We start from the raw sequence: 15,304 nt of genomic DNA, 5'->3' as shown, positions 1-15,304 counted from the left end.
GACTGCTAGAATTTGCACAGTATTTTAAATTACTGGGCTGAATGAAACTCAGTCATAAATTAATGTTACAAAAGTGAAAAAAGAAATCTAACCACACCTTTAAGTTTTATTGCCATTTTTCTTGATAAGCTGAAAAGAAAAACGATATTGACTTCTGTGTCAGCGTCTTAGATCCACACTAAGTGTTTCTAGTTTATTGAAACCTTCCATTTTCTTTTCCTACAAAAATATCCTAGCAGGATCTGAAACTGTTTCTCCAAAGGTCTGAAATGTACTTGTCACTCAAAATGCCTCCCAAAGAGAATGTGATGAAGACAATTTCTCCTCTTCCATTATCCAATTATTTATTCCGTAGTCACTGTACCTAAAATAGCTTTCCAGGTATTGCCTACAAAGTTAACAGACTACTATCCAAACACCTCAAAGAAAAAATGGGAGAGACAGGCACAATAAAAGCCTCCAATTTTTTCATTAACCATTTTGTCTGTTTTTAAGTGAGAAAAGAAACAGAACTAAGAGGAATAAAGTACTCCAATGAATGCTAGAACTTTTCCTGTAAATTGGAAGAAATTCAAAACATGTGCTAGGACAAATTGCTAAAACACTGGTATGTGTCTTCTAGCAGCTAAAAAGTTAAGCTTGGTGGCCTTGCAGATTGCTGCAACAGGAAGAAACCCGAGGCTTAATTTTCCCTGTTGCTTGACTTCTCCAGGAGGAAGACGTGCGGGGTTGTGTAATAACTATCACATGATGGGGTGTAACCTCAGGGCAGAGGCTGAATCCGATTGGTCAGGAACTATAAGCCATCAGACCCTTAGGAAAAGATGCACGTGATGTTTGATTTATTTGTCTTACCTAGAAAAACTTGCTCTGCTCCATCAGTGCTAATTATCGACATCTGTTTGGATTCAAGAATTTGACCCAGAATAGCATTTTGACCCAATTCAGTGTTCATGACTAAATGACCCTCCTTCTATCTGAAAATTTCCTGTTTCAGTTTTATTTTAAGGCAGGGAATAAACAACTTAATCAAAAATTGGAAAGAGGGCGGGGACCTGAAGGGGAAGGAAAGGCTCACGCATGCTTTCCTATCACTTTACGCAGCCTTCTCAGAGTCTCTCTGCGATTCTGCATTGTGAGCCATGTCAGACTATGAGTGTTCAGAAAGCAGGCCGGGCACAGCTAAGTGAAGGACTTGTGTATCACCTTTTACATCAAGCAATATTACACTGTAACTGAAAATAGGTGTTCTCAATTTGATTTCAAATAAGCCTCCTGAACAGAAAAATGCAGGTCCGATTAGCACCCTTATGCAGGTGTTTTTCACACCCAAGCAGCAAGCAGGGAGAACCATGCTATGATTATGGTGTTCCCCTGAGTACAGGTTCTACTCTACTTTCTAGAGACAGTAAAAAAGCTATGAAATGGACATAACATCTGAGGAATGCACAGCGCCCCCATTGGCCTTCCTCTGAAACAGAACCTACATAATGATAGTTTTGCTGCTAAACATAAGCTAGCTAGATCTGGGCTAAAACTTGTGGGCAAATACAAACCAGATTATCAAGATGTCACTGAAAATCCAGTGACATCTCTGATTAGTTCCTAAAGATCAATTATCTTTTTCTCTCTTCATACAAGTTGTCTTATGCTATCAGGTAAGTTATCCCATATGATGTACAAAAGTGTTGTAAATATCACAACCCAGCGACTTTGACAATATGTGTGTCTTCCCCATATTCCTTGATGATAGTATAACTCATATAATAATTCTTTTGTGATAGAAGCATTCTGGTTTAGAAAACTGAGGATAAACTAAATATGTCATGTCATTATGTGAGATTGCTATATGATTACCCAACTGTGTGATCATCGTAAATGACCCTCAAGTGCTCTCTCAACAGAGAGGTATGGGAACGGCATTCCGCAGAGCGCTAACAATGCTGGCAACCCCTCGGTCAAGACCTGGCTAAAACCAGTGTCAGGCTCAAGGGCTTACAGCCAACATGGGCCAGCTTTCCCAACCTGCCTTTACAAGGGCCGCTCTTGGTTCTTGCTGTTTGGCCATTGGGTACAGACCATGCTGTCATTCTGAGATGAGCTAGAAATTCCAAGGAGACATCAAGCCTGGGTGCCAGGGATTCCCATCCTGTGCCAAATGACAAATGCCTGTCATTTGTCTTTTCTCCCAGTTGGGGCTGTGAGCCTATTGCCCAGTATTGGCTGGCTCTGAACCTACCAGTGCCTTGAAAGACAATGATAGCACAGGACGCACCTGACTCCTCTGGGTCTCGACACCTAGTGCCCCTGGTTTGTGCCGGTGGCTCTTCTAGCCTACGGGATTCTTTGGTGTGTCAAAGCAGAGCTGTCTGCCTGGAGAACAGAGCATGGTGCATTCTCATGCAAGTTAGACAAGATCATCTTTATTTCTAAAGCAGCATCCAGGCATCTCACACACGTGACCTAGGGAAGAGGGGGCTACATCTGCATATACTTCAAGCTGGTTCAGGAACCAGGGAATGGGGCAGAAGAGGCTACAGGGCCATCCTTCAAAATCAAAAGCTAAAATAAGTGAATCCTGGCATCCTGATTCTAAAAGGATGTGGATATCTCTGTAAAGGTAGTGAGTGAGTCCCCCGCGTGCAGAGTGGAGGTGGGGGAAACTCTCGCACTGTGCTGGGAGCCTACATGCTTGGAGCTGATACCACGGCGACAAGGAAACTGCTACGTGTCTCTGTAAAGGTAGTGAGTGAGTCCCCTGCGTGCAGAGTGGAGGTGGGGGAAACTCTTGCACTGTGCTGGGAGCCTACATGCTTGGAGCTGATACCACGGCGACAAGGAAACTGCTACGTGAGGCCTGACCTGCAGAATACAGCACTGCTGAGGCAGCTCGGCGCCCCTACGAGGTACACAGGCCAGAAGAGACACGGAAGCTGGAATATGAGACCCCAGACAGAAGGAGGCAGCGACTGGAAAACTCAGATGGCGACTGAAGGCTGAATACCCGTAACAACAAAAATCTCAAGTTGTGCTTTTCTTCTTTTTAAATATAATAGGTAGGGGAGAGAAAAAAATGGGAGCACCATCAATTGTGAGGAATAGAACGAAATGTGAAGAGTTAAAAACACTTTGGAATGTTAACAGATTATGAAGCTAACTCTCTAAAGAGTGTGGCTAGGCAGCTTAGTGAATTAATTGCTTATGAATTAAAAATAAATTATCATAAAATAGATTTCTGTACATTTTACATACATATAATCTCTCTCCATATATAAGCCACGGGGTCAGAGACACAGGCCGGGGCCGTTCAGTCCCAGCCGAAGTCGTGGCCGGTCATCTGGTAGAACTTGCGGTTGAAGGGCCGGTAGAAGTCCCGCAGCCGCCGCAGCACCTCGCCGTCGATGTCGGGGTGCGTCCGGCCCTTGGTCTTGCCCAGGCAGTGCGGTTTGCCGCTGCCCTCGGCCTTCTTGAGGCAGGGGAAGCCCTTGGTCTTGTTGAAGTAGAAGTGCTTGTCCGTGATGATGCGCTTGAGGCCCAGGAAGTCCTGCACGCGGCCCAGCTCGCCGGCCGGGTCGCGGATGAGCCGCTCGCCGCTCACGAAGAGCATCTGGCGCAGGGGGAAGTGGCGCAGCCAGTGCTCCAGGTGTCGCGCGTACAGGCCGATCTGCAGCGCGCTCCACGACGTGTCGATGACGCCCGCGCTCCGGTTGCGGAACGTCAGGCTCTCGAAGCTGGGGATGTCGGGCCGCTTGGACAGCGTCTGCGTGTAGTCCGAGATGGCCCTGGTCACTGGGTCGCGCACCACCACGATGAGCTTGGTGTCCTTGCACATGGCCGAGATGCGCGCGGGCGCCTCCCGCGTCACGAAGTAGCTGGGCGTCTTCTCCATGGTGATCTGCCCGTCCAGGGTCCTCGGCATCAGGTCCCTGAGATAGAGCGAGAAGGCGTGTTAGAGCCGGAGGGATCTGCAGGGACAGGCGGGGCCGTGCACGTGTGACCGCGGAGAAGGCGCCTGGCCACCTGTGCAATGGGGAGCAACGACACTGCCCGTGTCACAGGTTGTTGTGATGGTTAAAGGAGTCACTACACTTCGACAGCTGAGAAAAGCGTCTGGCACAGAGAAAGTGCCATGTCGAGTTTTTATTGGTTGTTACTATCAGTCCACAGTGCTGCAAGAAATTAACCCGGGTCAGGTTCTTTAGGTGAATGAGAGAAGAGCAAACAAACCAAACTCGGGTCAGAAGGTGACCAACGCCTCTGGGACCCCCGTCTCAAGGTCAGCACAGATCATCCTGGCCCCCTTTGTATTATCACTGTGAACGGTGGTAGAAACACGTAAAACTACAAGCAGAATTTTGGAGCTGAAAGGTGCATAACATCCCACCTGCGGGCTGGAGGCCAGACACCACCTGAGATGTGATGGCACCTTCACACGGGGTAGGAAGAACAGGACACCCGTGTCTCTAAGATCCTGCTGTGTGTCACCTAGCCCTTATTTTTCAGGGAATTCAGCTTTCGGACTGCCCCAAATGTATGTCAAAACACAAAAGCCTTTGGCCTCTGGATATGTGCCTTTTCTAAAAAATAACACCAGAGGCTCCCAGAGATTTTGCTGCCCACGAGTCCTCACGCTGGCCTGCCTGGACCCCTCGCCAAGCCTGGGAAAATATGCCATGAGCACAGAAAGGAAAACGTCCCCCTGATCCAGCCAGGTTGTACCAGCTTTATCACAGTGACCGCTGACAAATGTCTTCACTCCAAAAAGCAACAAAGCATGCAGCAGTCAAAATATCAGGTAAAATCAGGTAAGTATAAACTGATACCAACATGCCCTGAGGAAACTCCCAAGATACACCTCTAGAAGCTTCCCAAAATACTTCAGATTCCATTAAAAAAAAAAAAAAAACCTTGTAAGATATCTATCACAGCATTAATTTAAACAAAAGTATGTAGACAACACTGTTAGAATCTACTGTAAATACAGGTTATGATATTTGGACCAAAAAGGAGTATGTGGTGTCAAATCACAACCACATCGACTACACAAATCAATGATGTAAGACCTTGGTTACAAAAAATTAAGTCAAAAGGTGCATGCATATAGCTGACATTATAAAAGAAAAGGTTGCAAATTTTATTGGTTATTAAATAAATTCTGTTACAAGACTACGCAACTATTGCTATAAAACATTTGGAGGAGAGTCCTGCGTCTGGAGTTTAGGAGTCTGTGGTTTCTACTCATCCACACCGTAGAACATTTTCAAGTAAATCCATAGGAAGGTGCTCTAGAAAGCAGAAACAGCAGCAACCATGGCAAGCAGGGGGCGAGGTGGGAGGACTGGAGAGTAGGAACAGGGAAACCCTGGGGTAGAGAGGATGGCACGTTTTGGTTAGAAATAGAATTTAAAAATAGGTGCTCAAGCACAAGAAACCTTCTGGTTTAAGGTTTTTCTCCACCTCAGGAGATGGGAAACGGAAGAGTGAAGAGAAAGTGTCGGGTGAGATGTCCCCCGACGACAAGAGATGTGCAGATTTGTGAAGGGGTCTCAATAAGCTCCACGAAGGCAGGGACTGTACTGGTGCCATCCTCTGTTCTGTTCCTAGCATTTAACGTGATGCCTAGAACAGGGCAGGGGTCCAATACATATATGTGAAAGAAGAAGTGGACAAGTGGTCTGGCTAGTTGGTAAGTCCTGAAGGAAAATATTAAGGGTTAGGAGTATGGACTTCAGTGTAAATGAGCCTGGGTTTGAGTCCCTCTCTGCCGCTATTAGCTGTGTGACCAGGAAGCAAGTTACTCCACCTCTCTGAGCCTTCGTATCCTAATCTGTGAGATGGGAATAATTCTGCCTACTTTGTTCAGTTGTCATGAAAATTAGATGAAGTTTGTAAAGTTGAAGCAGTTTAGCTTAACAGTTATGGAACGTGGGGTTGGAAGTCAGACCACCTGGATTCAAATCCTGGCTCTGCCACTTATGGGTGGTGTCACCTTGAATAACTTATGTAACTTTTCTGGGCTTCTTTTTCTCACCTGTAAAATGGGAATAACAATATGTACTCATGAGAGTTTAATGTGGTTTAAAACAATTTATAATTATACAATGCTCAGAACACGCCTGACATATGGTATATACTTGACAAATATTAGCTACTACTACTATTATTATCATTATTAAATTGCTTAATACAGAGTTTAAAGCACATGGTAGGACCAAAATTAAGCATGTGCGTGTATACACTGGTGTAAAGACATCAAAAGGAGAGGTTTTAACTAACTGGACAATAACTTTTGGTCACAGATCTGCAATCATCCATTAGCTATGGGACAGAGATTTCTGATGGATTCCTACCTAGGCACAGGAATGAAAAAAAAAAAAAGTCCACTTCCCCATTATTTTTGACCAAAAAATATTTTCTTCTCAGTAGGACATTCTAAACGTCCAGCTTCAAGCCATCCTAATCTACTGAGACCACAATTCCTCTATTGCACACATTTATAGAAAGATGTATAAACTGTTTATCAATCACATGAGCCAGCAAGGGCAATTCCCTGGGGAGAGCAGCTCCTCTTCCACGACACTGCCAACAGGGAGTTAGAGGGAGACCACTTCTCCCTTACAGAAGACGGCCTCAGCAGCACCGGAGCCATCCCTGGCTTAAGCTAAAGCTGGATTGACCCACTTTGCCCATTAGCCACTTAGATTAACGTAGCCGTGTAACCAGGCTAATGTGGTCGAGGATTAGAGTCCCGGCTCTCAACTTATTCTGCATTTCACTAAAAAGCAGGTCAAGTCAGACAAAGCCCAAACTTTTTCCCTGTGTTAAAATATCTGCAACTTGACAGTCTACAAAAGGTTAATATTCAGCATCAAAGTGTTATCACCAGGACGGGAGGAAATCCAATCCCCAGAGTTTCTCGGGGCCATTGTGGACGGGTGGGTTTAGGGTCTGACAGAGAGTCAGTCTGACCCAGCACAGGCTTTGAAATCAGGCCACCACGTCGGACTCTCAGCATCACCATTCACTGAGGTGTGTGATCCCGGGCAGGTCACTAACCTGTCCATGCCACAGTTTTCTCATCTGTACATTGGGAAAAAGATAGAGTCTGCCTCCTCGGGCAGTGAAGCTAACCTTGGTATCTAGCCTGGCACCTAATAGGTGCTAAGAAAATGTTATTAATTATCATCTGTTGACAAAATCTTGGCAAGGATGTAAAGAAGCAAGGTTTGCACACAGAGGACTTGTCCCTCATTCAGTTCTACTCCACAGAGGTGCAATGGGGAGGCAGGGTTCCAGGAGAGGCAGGTCCACAGCCACCTCTCAACCTCGCTGCCTGCCTTTCCCCAACAATCCTAAAGGGCCTGTCTAGAGCCAAACAAAATGGATAAATCAGCCATTATGAATAAGAAACCACAGAATAGACCTAGTAACAAGAAAATGGGAGATCAACCATAAATAAAGATTCTCCACTCTGAGCAGCTTTGCTATGCTTGACAGCCTGCTGGTCCCCCAAACCATATGGGGTAGCAGCCCTGGGGGACCCCTCTCCAGGACTGTCTGGGGTCTGTCCACATGTGTCAGAAAGCACTCAAAGAGCCTCAGGACTTATTTTGATTACTGTCAAAATAATGGAACAGGGGAACTACTGCTGTGACAAAGAGATTTCTCAGCCCTTGTCCTGTGGGCTCTGGGGCTACTCCACCCCTTGGGTGCGTGGCACAACTGGGTTCTCCATCATTTCTGCAAATGCCACCTGAGCCCTCTCCACACATGCCAGGGGCACATCTGCAGCAGGCACTAAACTGAAACGGAACCTGGCATTTCCCCAGCACACCCCTGTGGATCCACTTGTTAAAGAAAAAGTGACTCAATGACAGTTGTTAAATCACAGTAAGAAAGACTTTATTCAAGACCATCATGGTAGGTGGAGAGAACAGTAACGGAGTCTTGCAATGGTGGAGAGAGAGACTGGGCTCAACTCCAAATACAGCCTGGGCGAGGGGGAATTCACGGCCAAGGAGCAGGTGAGAGTCAGTGGATGAAAAATTATTAAGAGGAAACATCAGGGCTAAGGGGGATTCTGGTTAAACTAAGCTGACATACTAGAATAAGCCATCAGAACATTTATAGCAAAAGCTTCACAATTCCACCAAAATAAAAGTAAATAAAAAATAAAATAAACTGACCCAACAGAATTCTTGTTGAAGACAAGCCAGGGTGACCAGACATCACCTGGGGAATGGTGGTGGATGAGGAGCCCAATCAGATATCGAGGGTGGGAGGGTCCTTGCTAAACTGACTTAGCAGAGTTCTTTTGCTAAAACTGGATTTTACAAGGAAGTGCACCGGTGGGCCTAAGAGAAGGTCAGGAGCCTGACTGTAAAGTTTGCTCAAGCAAAGAATCTCTGTTCCACCAAGTGGGGAACACAGCATGGCCTGAGAAGCATGTGGAGGACTCCTGGCGCAGAACCTTCCAGGCCATTCCAGGCAGCTCCCTCTTCTCCCTTCAGCTGCTCTTCTCCCACCACCCCCACCCCACCTGCAGATCCTGGAGCAAAGACCTTTCCATTTGCTTTTTTGGGCCCACCTTCCTCTACCTCCTCCCGTTCTCTGGTCACGCTTTCTTGCCATCATGCTCAGAAACCTCTCTGAGCTCAACAGTGGCTCAGAGAAGAAGGGTGAGGATGTGGCCGAGGGACCCCCACCACCACCATGGGCCCTGGCTGCCCATCCCAGCAGGCCAGCAGCCGATCCCGCCCCAGGCTGGCCTCTGGAGTCAGCACTTTATGTGAGTTAATTGAGCTGCTCATTATGAAAGCCAGTTTCTCAAACTGTCACAGTAATAATTATATAGTGCTTTGGAGCTTGCAAAGAAACTTTCACATCCATTATCTGATTTAATCCTTGCAACAAGGCTTCAAGATAGTATTTGTAATCCTCAATTTACCAATGAAGAAACTGAGGCTGAAGGAAAGAGGGTGACTCGCTTGGAGCAGGGTCCCCGGTCTGCAGGTCAGAGGTGGGACTGAAATCAGCTCTCCTGTCACACCTCCACAGCTGTCTCCCTGTTAACCTGCCTTTGTTTCTTCTTAATATGATTAAGAGCACATAGAGCTGTATACCTGTCCTCTCTGTAAATAGATTCCTGTGTTTTTTCTCTCTCATTCATAGATTAGGATCTTAATAGTAGGTGCGAATCAGATCACTGCTGATCATAACTGTTCAAATGAGTCAGATTTCAAAACAATAAACCTCTTTGCTTCACATACTCCTGTTGCAAACTGCATACTATGGGGCCTGAAAAATTACCAATCATTGCAACAGCTTCTGCCCTCCAGCGCCCCTGGCCCAGCCCCCTCCTTGCCTCTTTACCACATGGGCAGGAAGGGATTCCTCTTTGAAAAGCACAGAAACCTGGCACATGTAGATACTTGTGAAGCCGAAGGGGCTGGACAGTATCTCCAGTCCAAGGCCAAGGAAGACACTGTGCTCACAACCTGTGAGAAGTGGTGTCCCTTAGGACAAGCCAGGGAGATACTAACTAGGCAGGTGCACCCGCCAGGAAATGTAGGGTGACAGAAAGCAGAAGAGACCCCACTTCTTCAATTAAACCTAAGGGGTGAAGCAGGCTTGTCACCATTAACATCTGGGGAGGACAAGCCCAGTGAATTTCCAGAAATACCAGTGACCTCAAAGAGCTAGGCCACACAGCAGGATCCTTAAGAACAAAGAGGGTTTGCAGGGGTATTTCAGGCTTCAGCTTGTTTGAGATACCAACAAGAAAGTCACATGACCCCTCTGGGGCTGTCAGTTTCACCGAGTTGAACATTGGAACTACCTAGGGTATTTTTAACAAGTAGGACATGCCTGGGTCCCACCCCAGACTCACAGAGTCAGGGCCTGGGTGGGCAGGGCCCCAACACAGGAATCTTTTAGATGATTCTAGTGTGCAACCAGGATAGGAAACTATCATTCTGTGGTACCTGTGGGCCTGGAACCTGTCATTCACTCTAGTCACTTATTCCGCCGATATTCGTGTGCACCTAAGTAGAGACACTGTCTTCTATGCAAGGCCACTGTGTTAGTCTGTTTTCTGTCACTTAGAACACCTGAAAGTGGGTAATTTATAAAGAAATGAAATTTATTTCTTAACAGTTTTAGAGGCTGGGAAGTCCACAGTCCAGGAGGTGCATCTGGTGGGGGCCTTCCTCTTGGCGGGGACTCCCTACAGAGTCCCAGGGCAACACGGGTTATCACATAGCAAGAATGACAAGAGCTAGACAGCTAACCTTCTCACTCGTTCTCCTTATAAAGCCATCAGAACCAGCCCATGACAATTCGTTAAACCATCAACCCATTAGTCCATGAATGGATCAAGCCAACATGATCCAATCACCTCTCCAAGGCCCCACCCTTTGAATATCATAATCAGATTTAACCACTGTCTTAACACTGCTACAGTGAGGATCAAGTTTCCAACACATGAACTTTTGGGGGGGACATATTTGACCCATAGCAGCCACCATGGTGGAGAAAAAACATGAGAACAGCATTGTGAACAGAACTAAAAGTTGGTTAATCCAAGACTTACTATTTCAGTCAAAGGCCTAGAGTGAAGGCTAGAGAACTAAGGGTCACATTGTCTCAGCTGACAGTAGACCTCTTCCCAAAGCACATGAGGACTTAGGCCCCAGTGGTCTACAAACTGCATAGAAGAGAATAAATAAGATACAATTGGGCTTAATGCAAAGGTATCTGTTGCTACTAAACAAACACACACATGCACACATGTGCACACACACACACACCTGACAGGCATCAAATACAAATCAGACTACCAGTAAAACAAAATGAGGCAAACTAAAGGAAACAGAAAAAAGATAAGTCCATCTCTACTTGTGTGATAAAGAAAAGCTAACAGATGCATTTAACTCTTTCATCATCAAAAGTTAGATAATATCATCCTAAGCAGAAGAAAGAAAAACAATTAACACTAGTATTAGATTATCTCATTTATGCTTTTGTCAAAGTTCTTGTTTTAAAATGAAACTAAGTTTTTGTTTCTCAAAAAAAAAAAAAAAAAAAAAAAAGCCCCACGAAACTAAGATAATATCAGAAATGACCACCAGGCATTTCCCTCTTTTCTAATCTTGAGGCAGGTGGATAGGCGGATGGTCAGAATCGTGTTGGAGGATTTAGAATCTCCAGCCTCAGGTCAGAGGCAAGCTCTGGCTGTGCCTGTCCCTCAGCTGGGAAGGTAAGCTGACTATCTGCTGAGCCGATTTCCCACTGGCGACTAGCTATCCCAGGGCGTTGGAGAAGCACAGACTTTACCACAAACATCCCACATCTTGTGGGGGCCTCTTAAGTGCTGCTCCTAGAAGTAGACTATTAAAAACAAACCCTCAAGCCTAAAGGAGAAAGAAATTAGAATGAACCAGAGAAGTTCTAAAAAGCCCTATAATTCTGATGTTTCCCAGTACCAAATGTTGCCCTAATTTTCTTTTTCTGGTTCTTCCTTTCTTCAGTGAAACCCTACTCTTAGTCCAGCAATTGAACTCACTGTTTGAACTGATAAATTATACAACAATAGAAAGGAAGATTATTGAAATGGGCATAGCCCAACTCACTACAGTCAAACAGATGCCTGGACATTTACACAACACATGTGATGGATGGAAATTTATGAACTTCAGAGAGAACAAGCTCAATCCACATTGAGCTGGGCAAGGCCTGTCTTCCAATCCTATTGAGGAAAATTAGGGGAGCATTCAGCCACCCCTCTTCCCTCTTCCATTGGGAGACTGACCTCTTTCCTTAATTGCAGAAATAGCCTGCATTTTCTGAACTCCAACAAAGAGTTTTTTCCTTCTTTTTTTAAATTTAGTTTTTAACTTACATGTAGTAAAAAATCACTCTTGGTGTACAGTTCTAAGAATTTTGACAAAAGCATGGAATTATGTAACCACCACTACAATCAAGACACAGAACAGTTCTACCATCTGCAAAAATTCCCTTGTGCTGCCCTTCCAATGAAGGTTTCACAAGTCCCCTTAAAAAGAACCAAAATCTGCCCAAGTCCTTGTTTTGATACTGTTTTGGGAAAAAATATTGATTGAAATGAGAAAGTGGCCAACAAGGACTTAGAAATTTTGATGGAACAGATATGCTTACTGTTGCTTAAGAAAAAAAAAAAAGTTATTTTTGTGAAGGTCTTTGCTCCTAATTGGCAGGTACCCCAGCCACATTCTTGACTTTCTGGGCCTCAACTTCCTTGTCTATAAAATTAGCTCAACAGAGGCTCTGCCCATTCTGATAAACGGTCCTGACAATAATCTCGAGGGCACAAGCCAGGAAACTGTGATACCTCATCAGCTTTAGTTTTTCCATGAAGCCCACGTCCAGCCTCTGAGAATTCATAAAATAAAAATGCAACAGAGAAATCTTTACACACAGGAGAATCAAGATTTCTAGGAAGGCTGTGTTTCTTCCCTCCTACCTCCAAAAAAGCCCCCTAAAACTCATTCCTAGCATCTGCACAGTTACAAAGCTGTCTAGAAAATGAAGGTGCCCACCTAAAGGGCTTAAAACAGATAGAGTGCTGTATTTTGCATGCCTGATAAACCCACAAACATTAGCAGCTAAAATCAAGACACTGGGATCTCAGTGGGGAGGAATGGAGGAACAGGCAGAGCACAGAGGATTTGTAGGGCAGCAACACTACTCCGTATGATGCTATAATGGTGGACACATGTCATTACACATTGTCCAGACCCATAGAATGTACAACACCAACAGCGAAGCCTTATGTAAACTAAGGACTGTGGGTGTGTCAATGTAGGTTAATCCATTGTAGCTAACGTACCACTGTGGTGGAAGACGTTGATCATGCGGGAGGCTGTGTGTGAATGGAGGCAGGAGGTATGTGAGAAATCTCTGGACCTTCCTCTCAATGTTGCTGTGAATCTAAAACTACTCTAAAAATAAAGTTGATTTTAAAAAATGAAAAAACACTGAGATCTGACAAAGATTCTTTCCCTGATCAAACTGTACCCAGGCTCCCCTGAACTTTTCAACTAGGCCTAAACTGCTGTAATTCTGTGTTTGTCTCTACCGTCCAATTTTTGCAGGAATCCTGCTGAGTTGGTTTTGCCAGAATCCCCCATCCTCCGCAGCTGATCACCCTCCATATCTGATCAGGTTCCTCATTCCCCAGGTGATGTCCGATCACCTCAGCCCATCTTCAGCAAGAATCTGGTTAGGTTAGTTTGGCCAGAATCCCCCTTACCCCCGATGTTTCCTCTTAGTAATTTTCCATCCACTGATATGCCCCATCCCCCCTTATAAATTCCCACTTGTCCATGCATGTAGTATTAGGAATTGAGCCTGGTCCAGCTGGCTAGTTAGCTCAATTGGTGAGAACATGGTGCTGATAACACCAAGGTCCAGGGTTCAACCCCTGTCCAAAAACTGCATTTTAAAAAAAAAAAAAAAAGAAGAAAGAATTGAGCCCAGTTCTATACTGAGGTCTCTTTCCCCCTGTTGCAGTAGTCTTGAATAAAATCTGCTTTTACCACTTTAACAACTGTGGCTCTGGTTTTCTTGGACAGATCCCATCTTTCCTTGGTTTCTTTTCTGTGAACTATGGTTTTCCTCTCTGGGCAAGAATAGGGTCTCACACCCTTAACCTGGGCCAACACCATAGGTATCCTCATCCCCTGCATCTCTAAACACCCATCTTCCCCACCAACTTAGAGGTAAGAGGCAGGCCCAGCTTTGCTGGTCTTGAAATCCCCAGGGGCCACCCACACTTCATCCCACAATCACTGATAAAAGATGAAAAACCCTTCCTCCTACTCAGGTAAAACAGATCTGTCATAGATAGCATATCGGAACCTAAGACTGAATTGGGACTGCCCAAGCCCCTCACTCAGCCTCTCCTCCTCGGCGCTGAAGCCTTAGCACCCACCCTGTCTGTCCATTCCCAAGGGAAGGTGCTGCACAAACACCGGGCTCCAGACCCAGGCAATCAATGGCAGTTGGGGGCCTTATCATAGGCTCAGTATTTGCCTTAATCCCCATCACAAGGAGGTCCCGCTCAGTGGCCACCTTAAAAGAGTGCAGGGGGTGGCTGCAGACTTTTAGGTCAGCTGGTGGGGGAGGGAAGGAGACACTTCAAACTTCAAAGCTGCCAGACAAGTCCTAAAGGTGAAAGACGCTGCCGGCAGCTTTAGGGGCGGGCCATTTGGTACCCTGGGCCAAAGTGTTAAAACATTTTGAAAGAAAATCCAGAAAGATGAAAAAGAATAGTTCCCAAAATCATTACAGTCCTTATCACAGGATTTTCTATAGTTGCAAACGTGGATGAAACTATTATCATCTCTGAAGGCCGATCTTCCAACCCTGAGTATTCACCCCCCAAAACTCCCTGGTGTCTTTCCACCTCATGACATTGCAAATCACAGGGGACTTCAGGGTTAAAAAAGACAAAGTTAATCTCTCCTCTGCTCTTTCTTCTCCTACAGAAAGATAAGACACCCAGCCAGGGATGAGAGGAGGCATATTTCCTAGAAAACTTAGCACAGTCACGGGGACAATGGCACAAGACAGTTGTGACTCGAGATTCGTAACACAGGGAGGTGTTTTCCTTAAAGCAGCTTTCTTCCCAGGGAGTTCAGGTTGGCAAGGAGGGTGGGAGGAAGATGCGTATCAGCCCAGCCACTCTTTATCTGGAACCTTCCTCCTTTCCTAGGAAGCTTCAAAGCTCACCAGTTCAGAGCTCCCCCTTCAAAGGGCCACATCTCCATAAATAATTATCTCCATTTGGGGGGAGATGTTTGCATATCAAAGAACTCCTTTGGGAGGGCTTAAAATAATTTAAAATGAAATTGTAAATACAATACAGATCTCAATTTCAGGGGCTCCCGGAAGTGATGTAATTATTCATCAAAAAGTTTACTGGGCCTTTTTTCTTTCTTTCTTTCTTTTCCAAGGTAATGGGTAGGAAAGAAGAAAAATAACAAAGCATGAAGCCCTAACCCTCCTCCTCTTCCAACCCTCTCCTTTCTCCACTTCCAGCCCCCAACCCCCACCACCAGGATCTGGCCTCCATTGTCCTAGAATTTCAATACTGCTCAGAAAATGAAAAGCCTTTGAATGCCATAAGGGGGTGGGGGCGCAAAAGAGCATCTCACTGCTCTGGGTCAGCTCGAGATCCCTTTCATTTGGGCAGAATCCTCCGATATAGGCGCTGCTTCACAAAGGCCACAAGTTCCTGTTCCTGGAAGGGGCTGGGGGTGGGGGG

The 15,304-nt window shown here is 45.5% G+C and overlaps 1 protein-coding gene across 1 annotated transcript in view; it reads right to left on the bottom strand.

Annotated features, from left to right (window-relative positions):
• Positions 1–3,195: 3,195 nt before the first annotated feature.
• Positions 3,196–15,304, bottom strand: part of HS3ST3B1 (heparan sulfate (glucosamine) 3-O-sulfotransferase 3B1) — a 40,952-nt gene continuing 28,843 nt past the window's right edge. Inside the window, exon 2 of the mRNA XM_008570343.1 lies at positions 3,196–3,926. Within this exon, the coding sequence (XP_008568565.1) occupies positions 3,308–3,926 (619 nt within the window). The 3' untranslated portion in view covers positions 3,196–3,307. The remainder of the gene's footprint in view (positions 3,927–15,304) is intronic.

Source organism: Galeopterus variegatus, unplaced genomic scaffold (assembly GCF_000696425.1).
Source record: "Galeopterus variegatus unplaced genomic scaffold, G_variegatus-3.0.2 Scaffold595, whole genome shotgun sequence".
NCBI classification, from domain to species: domain Eukaryota; kingdom Metazoa; phylum Chordata; class Mammalia; order Dermoptera; family Cynocephalidae; genus Galeopterus; species Galeopterus variegatus.
The sequence above is the reverse complement of the archived record's forward strand: the minus strand, read 5'-3'. Positions and strand labels throughout refer to the sequence as shown.